This window comes from Dermochelys coriacea, chromosome 2 (assembly GCF_009764565.3).
Source record: "Dermochelys coriacea isolate rDerCor1 chromosome 2, rDerCor1.pri.v4, whole genome shotgun sequence".
Taxonomy (NCBI): Eukaryota; Metazoa; Chordata; order Testudines; family Dermochelyidae; genus Dermochelys; species Dermochelys coriacea.
In genome coordinates, this window is record NC_050069.1 from 168,911,008 (window position 1) to 168,931,896 (window position 20,889).

General features: G+C 39.9%; 2 protein-coding genes across 5 annotated transcripts in view; one reads left to right on the forward strand and one right to left on the reverse strand.

The window, feature by feature from the left end:
- The window catches only part of C2H7orf57 (chromosome 2 C7orf57 homolog), a 37,455-nt gene extending 37,143 nt beyond the window's left edge, over window positions 1-312 (reverse strand). For all 4 annotated transcript variants that reach the window (XM_038391176.2, XM_038391178.2, XM_043508658.1 and 1 more), the window contains exon 1: window positions 181-312. The gene's annotated coding sequence lies outside the window, so the exon portion shown is untranslated. The remainder of the gene's footprint in view (window positions 1-180) is intronic.
- SUN3 (Sad1 and UNC84 domain containing 3) lies at window positions 296-18,766 on the forward strand. Its single transcript, XM_038391771.2, has 13 exons — window positions 296-387; window positions 1,463-1,600; window positions 5,603-5,700; window positions 6,813-6,900; window positions 7,316-7,377; window positions 9,137-9,237; window positions 11,494-11,534; window positions 13,402-13,561; window positions 15,037-15,121; window positions 16,040-16,155; window positions 16,778-16,945; window positions 17,722-17,814; window positions 18,505-18,766. Exons 1-13 carry the CDS (start codon window positions 296-298, stop codon window positions 18,649-18,651), a joined length of 1,389 nt encoding a protein of 462 aa, XP_038247699.2. The 3' UTR covers window positions 18,652-18,766.
- Window positions 18,767-20,889: the final 2,123 nt, after the last annotated feature.

Below are 20,889 nucleotides of genomic sequence, written 5' to 3' on the forward strand. Positions count from 1 at the left end.
CTGGGCATGGTGGGATGTGGCCTGGAAGCCCCCACCCCCAGCAAGGGAAAGGGCTCAGCTTGACGCCCCCCACCCAACCTGGCACCCACAGGCAGGCACAGACACTCCACCCCCCTCAGATACCCCTACCCCTTGACAGACACGCCTCCCCCCCCCCCCCCCGCTTTCGGGGTCCCTTACCGGGAGGGCGGGGGAGGGGGGCAGGTCCCTCTGGAACCCGGCTCACGCGCGCGCTGGAAGGAACCGACCCAGCACCACGCCGCCTTCCGCGGCAACCACAACAAGCCCCGTTCCCATGGCAACAGGGACTCGCTCAGGGCCACGCGTGGCGGAGGCGGGCGGGCCCGCGAGCCGCTACAAGCGCCGCGCGCGCCAAGGGGCGGGCGAGTGAGTGAGTGACGGGCCCCGCCCCGCGGCAGGACCCCGCCCCGCTGGGCCTTTCCCTCTTGCTGGTGCAAAAAGCCACTCGGCCCATTGGTAGCTGAGGGGCAGTGCTGCCCAGCACTCAGGAGTGGCACGTCTGACAGAGTTGGGGGCCTGAGTCAGGGCCTTTCCCATTTTCTTGGGGTGTGCTCCCGTTGTTCCCACTGTAACTGATGGCCCAGACCATCTTCCATCACCTTTCTGATTGCACAGCACCCCTCTGGCAACCCTAGCAATTGCTTACCTAGAAAAGTCATAGGAAAATATTTTTGACTTTTCTGATGCTTCCGACGGTCTCTAAAGGTGGCGCCTGTTTCCTCTCTTCCTATATAGCAGCAACTACAACTGGAGGCAGCCAAGCTACTTTCTCCTTTTGCAGACATGCAAACTCTTGTTTTCAATGAAGGACCTGGGTACCTATAGAAACAACTAGTGGAGACAAGAGACTGTAATCTGCCAGCTCTTGCCAGATTGTAAGAAATGTACGGTCCTCAGTTTGGGAGCTCCTGCCCTTAATGCTCATTAATGAATTCAGGGAAGTCCTCTTGATTTATGTATCAGAGATGATAATAATGGTTTCTTCGGGTCCTAAAATCTACATGTCAGTGGGAATAAAAGGAGTTCAGCCTTTCACAGGAGACAATGGTGGAGGATTCAGCTCCATGATATTTTTTTTCACTTGTTGAGTCTCTTGAAATAAGAATGTTGAACGTATGTCCCATCTTTCCAGGCTGAGCTCAGGGACCTTATGCTTGGCTTGTTCATTATGATATCACCAAGAGCAGCCTGTGACATATTTAGCAGCACTGAGTAGGGCAAAGGACATTCTAGGTTGACTCTTCTTATTATGATGTTATTCACTCTATCCTGAAGGCAAGTGCAGTACAAGGACAGCTCTCCTTTAAAAGAAGACTTAAAATTACTAGATATTACCTTATTTTAAATTCACGATTAAAATTGTGGGTCATAAATAGTATTACTATTAAAAAAGAATATTAATACCTTATTTCACCTCATTTGCATGCTCCTATTCTTTCAGTGGTGAGTGCAAAGCAAATAAAAACATGTACAGAATTCCAAAGTCTTCAGGTAGCACCTATCTACCTCAGGATGAAACAAGCCATGGGACCAACAGTGACAGCTCAGACACAGAAAATCAAAGCCAAGATCTAAACTGGTATGGATACTTTTCTTTTAAAATATTCAGTCTCTATTAACTTTTGTCATATGTATACAAGTTATACAAATAATTATAAAATCTTTTTTAAAGTTCTTATGCTCCCAAATACATTTACCACTCCTTCATCCATTTAAGAAGAAGGGAAAAGAGAAAAATAAAACAATGGCATATTCTCAGGGCCCAATCAAGTGCTCATTGAAGTCAGTGGCAATTGTTTCATTGATTTCAATTTGTCCTGGAACCTAAATAGGATTTGATTTTGTTTCAAATGGGCAAAGGAGGTGGCAGTTATATAATATGATATATAAAGTCATAAACATTTGCACTGTTAATAATTTACAGATATTAAATAAAGCCATTCTGTTTTGAAGCCTGCAGATTAACTATTTAGTAACATCTAAGTTATTGAGTAACTTAGTGTTACTGTCATTTATATAAATTGTGGTTTGGAGAATAGCCATTCTTCCTCTGTCAGTAGTGTGTTTTGCTTCCATTATTTCAAGATGCTCCATTTGGCAGAAATCAACTTGATTCTTAATCAAGTTCTGTTTTATGAAGTAATGTCCTTTATTTAATTAGGAATGTGACAAATATTCTTTTCATATGTGATTTGTATGCAAATATTGCCATTTTAAACAGATTTCTATCTGGCCAGATAGTGAATTTGTGAGGGAAAATATGAACAAAAGAAAGCAAAACTTTGTCTTGGAATCTTTCACTGTTTGAGACAGTAGGCCAAGTACCCATTTTTCATCTAACCAAATTGTTTGCTTTTCCTGCATCTTTGACCATGTCAGGCCCTTTTTCAGTCCCTTCTCTAGCTTTCTCTTGATTGCCCCTCACATTTAACTTGAAAAATGTATTCTCTCCTGAAAGTCCCTGAAAACTTTCCCCATACCTATTCTTATTCTCAACTACCATCCAACACTCTCACTCCACCCTTCAGTCTGTCCAAGTCACACCATTTATTGCCCTCCTCACATTCTTTTCTCACTCCCATCTCTTGTCCTTCATACAGAGTGACCTATCTACCTAGAGCACCTTTTCTGCTAGGTAAATACTGGTGCCCTCCAGGGATCTGTACCTGGACCAGTGCTGTTCAGCATATTCATAACTGTTCTGGAAAAAGGGATAAACAGTGAGGTGACAAAGTGTGAAGATGATACAAATTTTTTCAAAATAGTTAAGTCCAAAGCAATCTGCAAAGAGTTACAAAGGTATCTCACAAAACTGGGTGAACTGGGCAACAAAATGGCAGATGAAATTCAATGTTGATAAATATAAAGTAATCCACTTTGGAAAACATAATCCCAAACTATACATACAAAATTATGGGGTCTAAATTAACTGTTATCTCTCAAGAAGGAGATCTTGGAGTCATTGTGGATAATTCTCTGAAAACATCTGCTCAATGTGCAGAGGCAGTCAAAAAACTAATAGAATATTAGGAACCATTAGGAAAGGGATAGATAATAAGACAGAAAATATCATAATGCCATTACATATATATCCATTGTATGCCCACACCTTGAATAATCTGTGCAGTTCTAGTCATCCCATCGCAAAAAAAGATATATTAGAATTGGGAAAGGTATGGAGAATGGCAACAAAAATTATTAGGGCATGGGACAGTTGTCGTATGAGGAGAGATTAAAAAGACTGGGACTTTCAACTTGGAAAAGAGACAACTAAGAGGGGATATGATAGAAGTCTATAAAATTGCAACTTGTATGGAGAAAGTGAATGTGGAAGTGTTATTTACTCCTTCAAATAACACAAGAAGTAAGGGTCACCCAATGAAATTAATAGAGAGCATGTTAAAAACAAACCGAAGGAAGTATTTCTTCACACAACGCACAGTCAGCCTGTGGAACTTGTTGCCAGAGGATGTTGTGAAGGCCAAAGCTGTAACGGGGGTTCAAAAAAGAACTAGATATGTTCATGGAGGATAGGTCCATCAATGGCTATTAGCCATGATGGTCAGGGATGCAACCCCATGCTCTGAGTGTCCCAAGCTTCTGATTGCCAGAAGCTGGGAGTGGACAATAGGTCACTCAATATTTGCCCTGTTCTATTTATTCCCTCTGAAGCACTTGGCATTGGCCACTGTCAGAAGAAAGAATACTGGAATTGATGGACTATTGGTCTGACCCAGTATCGCTATTCTTATGTTCTTATAACCCAAACTGCATGCCTGCTCATTAAGGTCCCTCCTCAAAACATTGCTCTTCTCAAAAAAAGCCCATAAATCAAAATCCTCCCTGCAACTACTGAACTGAAATACATACCAATAAAGCTAGAGCAGTCTAGCAAACTTTGAATAAGCTTGCTGTTCATAAGAGGCTCTGGATCGTAGAAACAGAGAAAACTGTGAAGATACTGTACAGTACACAATGCTCTTTACAATGCTTGCTCTTGATAATAAGAATGGGTAACATGAAATTTTTGAAATTCTTTGAATATGAAATCCTTGGTCTTTCTTATTAAACAAAAATACTTGATTCTAAAAACTGTGGGGATCCATAAGAGCCATCTTGTCAGGATTACAGGCAGCAATCCTCTATACCAAGCAGCATGTGGGGAACAGGGTGCAGTGTTTGGGTGGCAAGAGACAGGTGACATTAAGACGGAATGGATGGGACGCTGGGCTCAGAGCTGGGCTGGGGGGAAGATGCTGCAATGGGAGAGAACTGATGAAAGATAAGAGTACAGGGTCAGGACAGTTAAAAGCAGGACCAGTGAGATAGAGCAGGTGGGAGACTGGGAAGAAGTGCTGGGACAAGATGGATGGCAGAAGCTGGGAATCTGATGGAATGAGTACAGGACATGACACAGTATTTGTGTCAAATTTCAGAAGCAGATTTGTATAAATTTGAATCCAGCAAAATGGCCAGATTTGTGTACCAGCAGATTTCATTTTGAGTTTCATCACATCTCTACTTAAAATTTTAAGCATGTTGTGGATGACAAAGTTTATTAGACTGCTAAATATTTTTGGACCATATTATAAAATACTGTCTCCAAATCTCTGAATGTGTGTACTGTCACTACTCATGCTGATAAAAAGCACCTTATCCCATCTTATCTTTCTCCTTTGAACATTCAATTAATTTGACCATGAGTTTCACTGAAGAACTACATTTCTGCACTGTTGAAGCCTTCTTAATCTCCCATAGTACTGCAACTGCAGTGTTTTATAGAAAATGCTGGATGTTAGTAAGGGTAACATATGTGCTGGTCATTGCTGCCTCTTCTTCATCCCTGAGGGATACAGAAAGGCTTAGTTTTAAAACGTGCAGTGTGTGTCAATTAAAAATTGCAGGTATGGTTAAGTGTATTTATTGCAGGTTGAACACCTACAGTCATAGCAAATAATATTCACTACAGATTGTACTGTATTCTTTATCTGATATTGTTTGTTAATTGCCTAAATATATTCCATAAATAGAAAATAAGTTGAAAAACATTATGGTTGCACAGTTAAACACTCCAGAGTCAGGCAGGTTGCATGTGCAACTTAAGTGCTGGCATTTCCTGGCTTTTGAAGTTTTTATGTATATTAAAGTTTTCTTAGTATAGGATTTTTAATGGAATTTTAAAACAGATTTATAAAACTAAGGTAGTTTCTTAATTATTTTTGTTCATTATTGCCAAATTCCAGAGCCGAGTGATAGTCCAATTAGTTGAATTGGCTGTTAGGTAGATAAGATAGAGAACACAAGGTAAAGAACTCTGTTTCCTGGTCTGTGAAATGGTAATTAAATCAAGACTTAAAAATTTGCCTCCCAGTGTTTACATGTATAGTTAATTGTACCCTTTTGGATAACTAATTGTCAGTCAGATATGGGTAGCTAGGCTTCTAAATGAGTGCAACTGTGGATGCAAATACTTGTACCTAAGTTCAAGAGGTTGCTTTTGAAAATGTATCCTCTGTTGTTTTGCCTGCATCTGGCCACTCATACAGCTCTTGGATTTCTAAAGCCCTTTTCTATTTTCTAGGCTATCTCAAAGACAAGGACCCACACCCAGTAGTACTGAAAGCCAGACCCCTATTAGTCTCAGGCAGGAAGATAGGCAGCTTCAACACTCACCCAAGAGTAAGTTCAAGTGATTATTAACTGTCTAGTTGTATGTATTGTTGTATGTTGTGCACTTACAACATTTCTGTTTTATAAGTTGTTCTGTTGTATGTGTCTTTACATTTTTGATTGTTTATGCACCTAAAGAGAGGTTGTTGATAGACACACCCTCTAAGGTGGGGGGAAATATATTAAAGCAGAACTGAATTAGGACCATGTTAAGGTTGCATGGGTAAGCAGTCAAAAGTCAGGAAGTTACAAAGTTGAGGTTGTGTGTGCCACATTAATTTTATTTCCTTATATTTATGCATGACAATACAGCCTTTAATTACATGTTCATGTGTTATTTCACAAATAATTCCATGTAATACCATGTAATTTTTTTCTGCAACCCTAATTGCACAGGAAGCATCTTATAGTATTATGTACTAATCAGACAAACAGAGTCCATGGCAGTTATTTATATATAATATTGGCAGAGACCAAAGCTAGAGCTCCACAGAATCCCTTGTCTCATTCACTGTGCAACTTGAAGGACTGGCCTTATAATGTGGGATACAAAAAAATAAAAAGATCATTGTGGAGGCTCCATAATGGATCTATAATTAAGGTTCATTGATATAAGGTTAGTTCAAGTGGAGTAGCTCAAGTGTATCAATTTGAGTTAACTGTTGCATTGAAGAGAAGACCTTAGTGGGAAGGATGCTTGAGCCAGAAAGAAACCAGCTGGACGTTTTGCAGAGATGGTGATAGGAAACACAGCAACTCTTTCTTTTATAAACTGAGAAAATGTGATCTAGAACAACTGAGCATATGTCTTTACTGGAAAAAAGAACTTTTAAACTTGGGTTAAAAGAGCAATGAAAATACAGGGTTAACAAACAGCTCCAGGTCGAACCCAGGCTCTGCATTTTTAAATAAGGTGATAATCCAAATTAAAAGATGAGTTGCCGTGTCTTCACTGCTATGTTAACCCAAGTTAAGAACACACCTTTTTTGCAGTGAAGACATAGTCTGAGAGACAAACATGAATCCCATTATGCCTATTTTGCAGCCACTTTTGAGAGTAGAACTGCATTTTTAACTACATCTGAGCTCATTTAACTGTATGCTTGTTGCATGTTTTCCAGAAGGTATCAGGCTTGTCTTCCACTTGCTAGGGCTATGCATAACAGTTCTGTGGCACTTTGTGTTGAAAATCTGCAGCGCTTTTGCAAGGTAAAGATGAACAAGAATCTTTTTCTCAAGGATGGATGGGGAAATAGATAAATGCAGGTGGACAGGAGAGACAGATTGGTATTAATCGCACTCCCAAACCTGACAAAGAATTAAGAGAGTGATTTACATTGGTGTCAATCCAGGCTCTTGCTGAAACCAGTTCTGGGATCAGGGATCACAAGACCAGTCACGAATTTTAATCTCTTCAGTTTTTGATATAGTGCCTGAATCTCCGCTGCAAAAGTTAAAAGAAGCTTCACCATTAACTTCAATAGGTGCAGGATCAAGCCCATGATGAAGCCAACAATATGGGCTTCAAGAAGTCCTAAATAAATGTTTTGCTAATACAGAATATGTACATGAAATGTGTGGATGCTGCTAACTTTATGCTTTCTTTCTCCTTACTGTTCCCCAGGAAGATTTGGGCTGGAAAGATTATTTCACTGGTGCTGTTCCTCCTTTCTTTATTCTTTTTTGGTAAGTTTCTATAAAGTACAGAGTTAACTGAAACTCTGTAAGGGGGACCAACTTCTTTGCTCTGCCCTGGGCCCTTTGTGCTGCTTTGACAGAGAAGCCCAACTGAGAACTGAAGTAGCAGTTGGATATCCAAGCTGGATCTGCCTGCCTCTTCCCAGAGAGTGGATGGGAGGGAGACTGATGTCGGGGTGGGGAGACCCAAGTGCCCTCTCCCAACCCGGCCGTATGGAGCCAGAATTTTCCCAGGCTTGAGGAGCAGCAGTGATTGGCCTTCACTCACCCCAGGAGGCAGAGAATCCAGCTTGGGAGGAAGAGCAGCTGCTGGGGGCAGAAATCTTCAGAGCCTCAGAAGCACATGAGATATCACTAACTCTTTTTATTTAAAATAATGAAGAAAAAAATGTCTTTACTGACTATGGGGCAGTGGCACTTTGTGAAATTGGTGGTCCCCATGGAACTGTTTGTGGTGTTTTGATTCAACTGTTTTGTATCTTTTCTGATAGTTATAAACAGTTATTTAAAATGAAGTAAATAAAAAGAGGGAAATAAAAATAATTACATAGAAATAGGCAGTAGTAATTTTTTTGAAATAAATGGAAATACGTGGTAGTAAAAAAAAAAAATTAAATAGCGGGTATTCCACAAAGTTAATAAAAACATAAGCAGGTAAAAAAGTGGAAATAAGCAGAGGTTGAAAAATAAACAACAAATAAAGCTACTGTCCAGTTTAATCAGAAATCATGTTACCACATATCTCATCCTTCCTTCTTTCACCACTGCTTACAGTTTGTTAAACCCATTAATTGTCTCTTATGTCAATTTTTCTCCTGTGCATAAAGTTAAGCATCTGTAATTCTCTACTGGTTCATAGCCAAAAAATTAAGTCCATGTGTAATTCTTTGCTGGACCAGTAACTTCGACTCTGGTGTCGAAATGAGCTATAATAAGGCAGATTTTTGAATGTGCACAGAGCTCCACTGAAGCCAGTGCAACTGTGGTCCTGCCCACATGGAGATCATTGCAGGACTGAGGCCACAATAATCTCTGTTCCAAAGAACTGTCTTTTTATATGACCCCCAATCCTGCAAATCCATACACTGGTGAATAGACCCATTGACTTGACAGTGAGTAAAGTCAAATACCTGCTCTCAGGATTAAGGCCAATAAACATAGGGGACCCTGATCCTGACTGGGATCTGCAGGTGATACGTCTATATAAATAAAAAATAACACATGTAATACGTGAACAGTTTAATGTAAGATAAGCTTTAACTTTTGCATTTGAAAATTTATTTTAACCATGTAAACCATAATGCTCCATTAACATATGCTGAAAATGTATTTTCAAAATTTTTCCCCAGGAAAGAGTATCTCCCCAACTCAAAATCTATAAGAATTTCACCCTCCCTTGCAAAATATCCAATTTGGAAACTCAAGTGGAGGGATGGTAGGAATGTAGAAAGGGAGAGGAGCCATAAAGGTTGATTTTGCTTATTGAAATGCTGATGACCACTAATAAAGCCTTTGGATATCCCTCAAGGCTGCATTTTACATCCATTCCAAAATTAGGCCCCAGTTTTGCAAACACTTAAACGTGTATTTAATTTGACTTTGGTGGGACTATTCACTGGTAGCTTTACTAAAGCTAAGCACATGTGTAAGTTTGACAGAGTGGGGCCCCTTGCTTTTGAAGAGGAGAATCTGATAGACATGATAATGTTCTAAATTTAAACAAAGTTGTTCTTTTTATGACTAACAGGTACTTACTACATGGGATTGCTTGATGGAGGAGGAATTCAGATGTCCAGGAGAATATATAATGGCTTTGTACTCTATGATTTTAACCATTTCTGGCACAAGGTGACTTTATGATTAGATTTAATCAAATAAAGACTGCCCCTACCAGTCTAGCTCTAGGACAGAAAGTGCTGACACAATAACTTGCACCTTCTTTCTGTGGGGTTTCAGGTACTGTATATTGGAGACGCCAGCATCTTGGGATTTAATTATATTGCATTTAACCACACATCAATAATTATTTTGTTTCCGGGTCTGCTACTCTTTTACTATATGCCTTTGAGCAAATCACTTGGGCTAACATTTTCAGAAGTGGCCTTTAATTTTGGTCTTATTCACTTTTTGGTTGCTCAGCTTTAGATATCTGGGATCCCATTATCAGACATACTGAGCCCCTACAACTCCAGTTGTAAACAAAAGGCTTTATAATATAACCACTTAAAAGAAAACTCCTTTTGTTATAGTTTCAGTATTAGTTAGGGCATGACTTGCAGATGTAGAGTGCCGGGAGTTAAACCAGCTCTCAGAGACAGCAGCAGGGAAAGCGCTGCTGTGTGTTCAGGCTGTGTTCCTTGTCACTGTGGAGCATGTCCACATTAGCAGCTTTTGCAACGCCACAGAGAGCAGTGTATTGTGGTAGCTATCCCAGAGTGCAAGTGGCTGCAGTGTGCTTTGGAAAGGGTTTGCAAAGTATGGGGGGCCGAGTGTGTCAGCATGCTATCTTGTAAGTTCAGACAGCGTCAGGGGGAAACCCGACATCAGCCCCCCACACATACACACACCCTCTGCAGCAGGAGCATTACACAGTAATGCTTTGCTTTGTGTCCCGGAGCAGATAAGCATGCAGGCTGTCAGAAACGGAGCTTTGAAAGTGAGTATCCGTGTGCCTGCAGCCCAGTTCAAACAATGACCAGAGTGGCCACTTGACTTCAGGGGATTATGGGACATTTCTGGAGGCCAGTCACAGCGCAGTAATGCAACACGTCATCCACACTGACACCCTAGCGCTCCAGCCAGGGCATAGAAAGCCCTGTGCTTCTCCTGGAGGTGGATTACCAGAAGCGCTCCAGATGCAGAGTCCAGGCTCTCCAAGTGCCTTGCCAGTGTGGACGCCTCAGGAGTTAGGGCGCCGGGACTGATTTAATATGCTCTAACTTGCAAGTGTAGCCAAGGCCTAAGACTTGTAACAAAAAGAGAAACTGCAATAGGAACACACTTTTATCATAGAGAGTAACAAGAGTGTGGCCACTAGTATTCCAACCTTTCCTCATAGATAATATATTTACTTGTGTCAGAAGACAGTGAAGTAATGTTGTATTGATAACATAGAGGAAATCCTTGGTTACAGGGGCCCCAGAAAACAACTGGAAAAGAAAAGAGGCAAAACCTAAAATGGAGATAGTAATGGAGAAGTTTTAGGGAAGGTTCTGATCTCCAGTTGGCTGGCTGCTATTCATTTGACCCTTTTTCAGAACTATAAAATTTGGTTAGAGAGGGGAAAAAGTTATTGGATTGAGAGTTTGGAAGACATACTTTGAGGATAGGGCGGTTTGATGGAAGTTGACATAAAACTAGATGGAAATAGGTGCGTCCTTGATGTATCAATTAATTTTTTGTGTTAGCAAACTAGATGGTTTGTTTCCTGAAGTGTCTTAACCAATATCCAGGAGCCTGTCATGTAAATTCTTCTTTTAAGCAATTATTATTAATAAGAAAAATAATGTGTAAAATTCTGGATATTGCTTGCAATCAGATAAGTTTGAATTATAACAAACATTTATCTAACAGCAAGATTCAAGTTCCAGTGTTTTCCGTGCTCCCACCACAGGAAAAGACGTTCCTTTTTATTCAGATGTCTCTTACTTCCAGTCTGCTTGCTGCAAAATAGCAGCCTTTATGGACTAAGCTGAGACATTTACAGACACAGAAAAGTTGAAAATTCAGTACACATTTTATGTCTATGTTTACCGAGATGATGATTGGTTCCTATGGTGGTGGTTTGTTTTTAATAAATTATATTTACCATCTTAGAATAAATAAATCAAATGCATGATGGGAGACTGTGATATCTGTTTCATGAATAAGGAATTGTCCTGCATTAATCTTATGATCTATTTAATTGTCTTTCTCTCCTGGGTATTTATAGGGTGCCAGTTATTGTTGTATGTTAGTGTTAAACACTTGTAGTAGGTAGGCATTGTCTCTCTGAGTGTCTACCATTTCACGTTCCTGTAGAGAGTGATTGCCTCTCTCTGCAGGAGGCTCTGTATGAGTGGTGTTAGTGTTTGGAATGAATGTTTTATTAATATTTCCATTTAGGATGAATCAGAGATATATGGAAAGGATCTGGAGTCTCTAAGGTAAGGTGGATTTCTGGATGGCTACTTGACTCATTGCTGTAAAGGAATTCAAACCCTGAGCACAACAACTGCACAAATGGAGGAGTTGGGTCTCCCACAAATTTTATTCACATTGATGATGTTCCCAATCCGAAAAGTATCTGTAGGGATTTTTCTCCCCCTCCCTTAAAATGCAGAGGAAGGAAAGATGTTGGAACTGGCAATTTTTCTTCCCTGTCTTACAGGCATATAAGTTGCTCATGTGCACAACTAAATAAGAAGGAAAAACTGCTTGCACTTCCATCTTCCCGGGGTGTTTGCGAAGAAGCAGTAAAGATTATTATTCTCCTGCTGTTCAGCTTTGTCTTCCTTGTGGTGGAGGGACAGAGAAATTCTTTTGCTGGTTCCCTCCATATTCTGAAATGAATAGGAATAGAAACTTCTGATTGTTCTGCCTTCCTGTAAGGTGGAATAGAAGCTCCTCTGTACACTGTTCCCACTGTAGGTGAAGGAAATCTTTGCTTCTTCCCGACCCTAGCCTGGTGGTGTAGGAGCTGCAAGTGAAGAAGCCCTGCAATGTTAGCCAAGATCAGAGGAATAAGAGGATCCATGTGAGAATAATCATCCAAGTCACTAAGGGGAGAATACAGGAGTATGGAGGGGGGGAAGAACAGCTGTGGGGCAAAATGAGAAACTAGAACACTTAGGGTAAGAAGGTCATTATTGGGGAGAGAGAGTGAGGGGGGGAAGTGGTGGACATGAGGAATGAAGAAGAAAAATCTTTAATAGAATAAAGATATTTAAAGTGGAATACAGGAAGATCAGAAGGAAGAATAGAAATTACCAAAACCGGTGTAGCAGATAAACTAAAATGGACTGTAAAAGGTATGAATGAAGAATGGAAAGAGAAGGAAGAACAAAAACAAGGGAGCCCTATCAAGCAGCAGTTTTTGAAAAGTTGATGTCAAGATGCTAGAAAAATAACATGAATGTTTGTTTAATTATATAGGAGATATTAGGGTACTATACAGAACTGTGTAGGCTGAAAAAGTGATGGGGGCTTTGGAGTTCACGTAGGAGGGGGACATGGGAACCCACTGTTCCTATGTGTAAGGAAAGGGGGACATTTTTTGTCTAGTAAAATATGTTTTAGAAGTTGTTGCAGTGGTGACTGCACTTTTTAATATGTATTTTTGTTGTTTTATATCTGTTTGTGGTCTGTGTCAGAGATGGCAATTGAGAGATCAGAACTGAGCATATTCTTTTGTGGCCCTGTATGCCATTTGTGTGAGTAGTTTTTAATCAAATGTAACCTGCTGCTGGCTTGGTCTGCATTCCATATAAAACCGGTTTACTTTTTCAAGCATATGTTCTTTCTTGTTTTGAAATGCCCTGAAATCTTTGAAAATGCAGGTTATTGCATCTTGTATGCTACTATTTTCCAGGCAGAATCCTTATTCTTTTGTCCATATTTTATTTTTTTTCTACATCAAACAAAATCATAGTCCTTCAAACCCGCCCTTACACATTTTTTAGGATAGTTGCAGATATGTTTCCACTCACCTCCGTGTTACTCAGGAAGCAGGGTACAATTTTTGAAAGTGCCTAAGTCCTATTGAAAGACTATTGGACCGAGGGTCCTAAATTGCTTATATATACTTTTGAAAATTTTGCCCATAGGGCAGAGAGAGAGCTTCTCCATCTGAAGGTATTAGAACTGGTATTGAAGTCTAGTTTTCCTCTCACTTACAAATTGATCATCTGGAGCAGATTTTTTTAAAGGTATAAAAAAAGGTGTCTGTTGCCTGTCTCTCATTCTCATGACATACTGCAAGCCAGACAGGCCAGGAAAATAGTGTGTTCTGTCACTTTTTCCCACTTTTTCTAGGCAGGCAAACCATGTTTTGAAAGAAATCCAATCTCTTAAAGAGCAGGTAGATAAGCTACAGACAGAGCTTCATGCTCTGAGACAAGGTACAAAGGACATCACCCAGCGTGCTATCAGCGAAGCCCTGGAAGGGAGTGAGATCAAAGGCGTTACAACATGGGTAAGAGGACATTGCAGGATTTTGTAGGTAGAGATTTCTATCTTTCTTTGTATCTACCACAGTTCCTTCTCACACATTTTTTATGCTTCATTGACATATGAAGTGTAACAGTCTTGGGAATCCAGGAACAAATGTTCACCCACAATAAAAAATTTCTCTTTGGACTGCAGACTTTTTTGCAGGGTAGCTGGAAGAGTGCGATAACATAGGTAGGAAATTCCATCACCCTAACCATTAAAAGACTACCGTCATCTCTTGAACAAGATGTACACTACATTAGACATTTGAAGGAACAATAGTCTAAGCTACAGTATTGATTTTTCACCTTTACCCCGAGAAAATGATCTGGTGGAAAATTCATAAGGAGAACCTGCAACCCAGTCTCCTGAGTCACTTCTGGTATCGTTGGGCTCCCTTTGGTCCCTGTCAGTGTTGCCCCTGGGAGACCTGGCTGCTGCCAAGGCTTCCCCCAGCCTCTCCCCAGAGAAACTCTGTATGGAGGGGCTATTTCACAGGGCTTGCAGGGGATATTATGTATGTCCTCCTAGCCTTCCACAGTCTGTCCCACAGGTCTGTGCAGGGGATCCTCAGCACAGGTAATATTGTCTAGAGAATCTGTCCCTTCATCTTCAGCAGCTGGTCTTTGACATAGAAGTGAATAGTATGCTAAGGGTTTCCCAAAGGGAATCATGTTGGCAGTATGCACTCAGTGTTCTTGAGGACAGAGTATATCAAACATCTTTGCTTTTCTGAGTTTTGTTCTATGTCTTGGAAGTTACAGGAACTTAACCAATTGATGTGATCACTCACTTTTATGAACTACTTGGTGGGTGGTGATTAAATTGCACATATATAAGGGGTCATTATATAGGTAGTTACCACTATTATGACATAGTAAAACAACTGCACAGAAGGAGGGCTATACACACTCTCCTACAAAGGTGGCTATTGCCAAAATCATAGAACAAGTTGAACACAATAGGTTTTTGACACTTTGGTTGAAATTCCAGGTGGTTTTCAGAACCTCTAACAAGTGGTCTCTGACTCAAGAGCTAATTTGAGCTGGGGGTGTAATTTCCAGTGCAAGAAGACATGCCTGTACTAGCTGTGATCAAGCTAGCATGTTAAATATAGAGTGTAGCCACAGTGGTGTGAGCAGCAGGAAGGGCTAGCCACCCCAAGTACATGTTAGCTGTCTCAAGTATATACCTATCCATCTCATTGTGCCACCGCGACTACACTTTATTTTTAGTGCACTAGCAACATCTACACTGTGGGAGTTAGGGATTTTTTACACCCCTCACTGCTGTAGCTATGTCAACCTCAATTTTAAATGTAGACCAGACCTTAGTCTAACATAATGGTTACTTCACGATTGTTTTACACGTACTTCAGATTTTAGGTGATCTGGTGTGTGTACTACTTCCAAAGTCCTTTCCCCACTTACAGTTCTTACATTTTGTATTCCTTCACAGGCTGTTAAAAGGATGCTGAAAAAAGTACTTGAAAAGCTGGATGAAGACCAAGTCCAGATGCCTGATTATGCCCTAAAATCAGCAGGTATTATTATTCTCCCCAATTAGAATCAGGGTCCTCATGCTGTTACACACTGAAAAAGCACATAAGAAGACAGAGTCCTTGCCTTCAAAAAGCTTACAATCTAGTTTAAGACAAGATGTACAAATGAATGTCACCTACACTAGGAGGGAAGAGAGGACAAGGGTCACAGTATAATAAGATTATGCATTTACATAGTCTGACAATGTTCCAAGCCTTTTTATAAAAATGAATGCTTATTTTAATATTGTTTTTATTAATCACTGCCTATTTTCAGTTTTATTACCCACTGCCTATTATCAATTTTGAATATTTTAATTAGCCACCTTTGAATATTTTAATTGGCCTGTTACTATAGAGAAGGACAGAATAAGTGAAAGAGAGACAAATACTGTTGCTAGAAATCAGTCAAAACCAGTGCTTGTTCAGGTCAAAGTATGGTAAGAGTCGACATTCTTATGGTATTACCAGTGCGGGAAAGCTGTGCCAATGTCCCTTCATGCCCATTTGAGAAGAGTATATGGAAGTAAGCATGTGGAAAAGAGAGCTATAAGAATTATAGCTGGTGTATGTTGATTGGGTCACATAAAAGAGTTGTTTGATAATGAATTTTTTTTCTGAGGGTCACATGCAGTGATGCATATCCAGTTTGAATGAGTCACTTACATAAATGATAATTGTATTACAGGGCTTTGTTCTCTATATATTAGGAGTTAATCACCCAACACTTGGTGTTGGTCATTAGATCCTCTGTATATTTCATACTGTTAGGAATACCTGCTGTATTAGAGAGGCAAAGTGAGTCCAGCTTCTGTTGGTGAGAGAGACAAGCTTTTGAGCTTACTTAGAGCTCTTATTCAGATCCATGTAATGCTATATGTGAGATATTATCTCATTATTGTATGAATATTTTAATTTCAGGTGCCAGCATTGTACAGTCCAGAACTACTAGGAGCTACCGTCATAATAGAGGAAAATTCTTTTGGTTATCATTTCCAATGCTGGTTTTTGTAAAGTCTCCAGAAGTTATTCTTCAGGTAGAAATCAAAATAAAAGAAGTCTTGAGAGTTTCCTTTACCCTTTCCTCTCTTCCTTTTGGGTCTCCTTTTCCCACTACCATTCCCCATGTTTGCTCTCCCTGTTCTTCTCTCCGTACTGCTTGAAGTTCAGGGAGGGATCAGTGGAGATAGAAGACCAGCGTATGCTGCTGTATTTCATGGCATTTTTGCAGACAAACCCAGGTTGGCACCACACCACAAGTGAGGGAAATAAATAAATAAAAGCAACAGAGTTAAGAATTGGGACCTGGGAATAAACATGGTTCATAAGTGCGGGGGCGGGGGGGGGGGGAGAAGACCATGGTACTAGAGCTTTTATGAGTCGTGCAGCCAATACAGTCCATCTGAATATTGCATCATGGAACTAGTATTTATCCTCAGCATTAACCAACACATTTTATATTTAATTTTTAATTAGACTCTAAACATGTGAACTTTGTGATGATTTAAATATCATTGGTGTGTTTCAAGATAGATTCTAAGGTGCCAAAGGAATCCCTGGTTTCAGGGATTCCACTGATTTCAGTGGAATTATACCAGTGATACCGTTAGCCACATGGTTGCCTAAACCAATCATGATTGTTTTGTGTTCTGGTTTTAGCCCAATAATTATCCTGGGGACTGCTGGCCTTTCCCAGGAAGTCAGGGTGAAACTGTCATCAAACTGGCTATGGAAATAATTCCAAGAGCGGTTACAATGGAGCACATTCCCAAGAAAATCTCCCCTACAGGAGAAATCTCCAGTGCTCCTAAGGACTTCGCTGTCTATGTGAGCATCTTCCTTAGCTTTTTATATAAGATTTCTAAGAAGGGGGAAGGGAAGTATGGGGGAAAATATAGGAAAAAAGCAAGTTCTGTATATTTCCTTCACATCTACAACTCACTCCATGTTGTAGGAAGGGAGCAATTCATATATATAACTATCAGCACAATCCTTGTTATTCCATTTACTCTTAAAAATGAGACTTTCCCATTCTTGCACAACATGCTGTGTCTACATGCTACCTATAAGAGAAGTAATGTGATTTAGGGGATTCTGCACAGGGCTGGGTACTAGGAACTTCTGATTTCCAATCCTGGCTTTGCCATTAACTCACTCAACCTCTCACAATTTCCCCAACTGTAAATGGGGCTAGTACTTACTTACGTATCTCACGGGACTATTGTGACTATAAATTAACCAAAACATGAAGTGGTAACTAGTAGGCCACAACTATCAGGCTTCTGATATTTGTAACTTTGGAGATGTATTTGAAATAAATCCTTGGTTTATGAACAAGAGTTAGATATTTCATGTGTTGTACCATCTATGTTTGGATTTTTTTGGATATCCTGTGATATCACCATCATGGTCAAACCTGGCTTTTGGAATGGACTGGTGCTACAAGGACCCTTGTTTTATGGATTTAGCACATCACTGTGCATCTGGGATATCGTGTCATGCCTTTTGTTTTAACTGTCTGCATGAAGAGAAAACACATTTAAACCTGTTGTAATTGGGTTTTCACTGTCTTTTGTTTTCTCCATGCCTGTGTTTTTCTGCAGGGTCTGACGGAGGAAGATGATGAGCAAGGAACTTTCTTAGGACAGTTCATATATAACTGTGAAGGAGATTTATTTCAAACATTCCAATTGAAGGTACATTAAGGAAGAGGGGAAGTGACTGTGAGATTAAGATGGATTCTATTACTTGAATTAGGGGGTTGTTTGAGCTTCCCAGCAGCAGTGATCTGGAGAAATAGCCCTGGGTGGAAAGGATTGTAACTTAGTCTGTAGTTCTGTCAATGGTGGCTTTTAAACTAACAATTTTTCTGCAGCGCTATTGCTGGAGTCTAACCTGCTGTGTTACCTGCAATGAATTTGGGCAATCTTCCCTTGGGCTGCATAAAAAGAAAACACCTCACATACCACCAGAATATTGGTCCATCAAATTAAACATTACTGATAATTGTAAGGAAATCTTTTTGTTACGGATTACTGAAAATAAATCTGTTCTGTTTAAGTGCTTGTCTGTGTAGACATTCTGTGCACAGACCTCATATGGATATCAATGGGATTTCTACATGTGGTGGAGTCAGCCTCTAAGTGAGGAGAACTTCATAGAGTTACTTTGCTTACTGGGGCAGGCTAGTCTATTTTGTGGCTATGGCTCTATAATTACTATTTTAAAGTACAGTTAGTAGAGGTATAAGCATCTTCATATCTTGTGGGCAATGATTTCACATGAGTAAAATAGTGAACAAGTCACCCCTGCATGATGCTAATTGTTGATCGACAGTGAAAGATACATAAAGTAAAAAATAATAGCTTTAATTTCTTTCCTTTCAGAATGAACTTTCTGAATTCATGAGGTTCGTGAAATTGAAAGTGCTAAACAATTGGGGACACCCAGAATATACCTGCATTTATCGATTCAGGGTACACGGAGATCTAAAACATCCCCAGGAGTTCTTTGAACAGAACCCCATACCTTAGGAACTCAAAATGGCAACAACACCAGCAAACTAAAAATGAAATTCTTAAGATCCACTCCACTTCATCACCCAAGTGAAAGGGTGTCCATAGAAGACAAAAACAGAAAAATAAAAATGCAAACAAAAATATATTTGGCAAAATTGTTTTTATTCTTCAAAATGTTATTGTTTCTATAGAAAAAGGTATAGTGTGTCTAGTAAATAAATAGTATTTGTCTAATATTTGTGAGATTGCCTGGGGTAGGAAATTTGAATCTGAGCGAAGAGGGTTCTACAGGGCAGGATTTAACCTTAGGTGCCCCTAGGCACAGCATCTTCAGCACCCCCCACCCCACCCCGCCTACAGTTGACCTTCATATTTTCTGTAGAAAAATGAAAATTTTAACCCACTTTTAACTTGTAGGTGTCCCTAGAACACTGGTGACCCTAGGCACGTGCTACTGTGCCTAATGGGAAATCTGGACCTGGGATTCTAATGAGATAGAAATACGTCAGATGGATTTTTCTTCAAATCTAAGTTATTAACCAAGAAAACTTAGTGTTTTTTTTCCTTAGAGATGGGCTCTTTGTATTTCCTATCAAAGCTTTCCCTTGTGTTCCATGTGGCATTCTTCTTTGCTTATCCTCTGTTGACCCACAGTATTGGTTAGGGGCTCCTGAATTCATAGACAGTGATTGAGAGTTTCAATCTTCACCTACATCTTAAACTCATGGGGGCAGTTTCTCAGCTTATGTAAATTGTCCTAGCTCCACTGACTTTGCATAACAACTTATACCAGCTGAGGATCTGCTTGTGGGATGCTATTTTTTCCAGATGCATCCCCAATCTTCTCTCTCACTTTCACATAATTTCAATGGAAGTTAGGAGGCTAAATACTTTTGAGGATCTGGGCCTATATGTTCCTGTTGGTGAGAAGAGAAGCTTATGTATTATATTCCCAAGTTTTCTACCAAGGCAAGACAATTTGCCACTAAAATCCCACCAAGTCACACAGTTATTTTATTATGTATATGTACCCCTCTCCCTTTCGCTCTTCAGCTTCTCTCTGCCCTTTAGTTTTTGATTTATTAATTGTTTTTTTACAAATAGGATAGCTGGCATTCACCTCTTGAACATTTAATGCACCACCTCTGAGATATGCCATCTTCTATCCTCATAGGATTCATCCAACAATATTAATAGCAACAGCATTGCAGCTTAGTTGCTAAGTATCTGTGACATCAGACAGTAAGTTTAATAACAAGATCTAGGAGGCACTTGCATCAATCTTGTTATTTATTAATATCCACCATATACTCTTGTATAATGTTTCCCAAAGTCTCTGATAGCTCCCCAAAATTCAGCCAATAACCAAACTAGCACAATGTAGTTTTGTGATCAATTTAGGTATTGCAAATTCAACAATAAAATAATTGCAAAATAAAATAAATAGTCCGCTTTCCACATACGCTGTAACTTTGTGCTGCATGCAAGTCCTCTGACTGGATTTGAGTTCCTCCTCATTCTTTATTCTTACAGCTTGCTTGCTTGTTTGTTTAGAATTTTGCATTTATATGTAGAATTATCTTCCAGTGCTATGTTAATTAGGAAAAATTAAAACAAGAGAAATGATAAATCTATTTATTTTGTTTTGCTTTTATGTCAACTGTATTATTCACAACCCCATAGCTATTTTTAGTAAAACAAGCTACAAGTTAATACTTCTCCAGTCTAAGAGCTGCAAAACTCTCATTGAAGTAAATAAGTCATTGTTGATGGTTTATTGTGTAAAAACCCACTGCTTTTATTGGGAGGCCAGACTGACGCCAACATGCTTTACCATTCCAATGAGTATTTCCCCTTTAGACTATTACCTCCTAGTTGCTGGGAGGACATGCAGTAGGACATACCAGTATACTGTACTTACAGCACCTCTAGCTTCCCCCTCAGCTGCTCTCAGGTGGAAGATAGCCTTATTTCATCCACTACATCCACTGTTGCTTTCTATGAGAGGAGCCTCTTCCCTTCCTCCTCCCAGCTGCAGAAGGTAAAGGATTTTTCCTCTTTCTCTCCTCTTGTAGTTATAATGATTTCAACTGCTACATAGCATCCTCTTCACACTCTGAACCACCTGCCCAGATAGTTACGGGGAGAGAGAGGATAAAGGACCCCTAGTAAGCTCCTTGGGGGTAAGAACTGTCTTATTGTTCTGTGTTTGTACAGCACCTTGTACAATGAGATCCTGGTCGATGACTAGGA

What these genes read in the sequence shown, in the direction of transcription:
- SUN3 (XM_038391771.2), top strand. Translation starts at nt 296, where the DNA reads ATGGCAACAGGGACTCGCTCAGGGCCACGCGTGGCGGAGGCGGGCGGG. An exon ending in TCAAAGGCGTTACAACATGG is followed by an intron (nt 13,562 to 15,036) that starts GTAAGAGGACAT and finishes ATTCCTTCACAG; the next exon opens with GCTGTTAAAAGGATGCTGAA. An exon ending in CTCCAGAAGTTATTCTTCAG is followed by an intron (nt 16,156 to 16,777) that starts GTAGAAATCAAA and finishes TTCTGGTTTTAG; the next exon opens with CCCAATAATTATCCTGGGGA.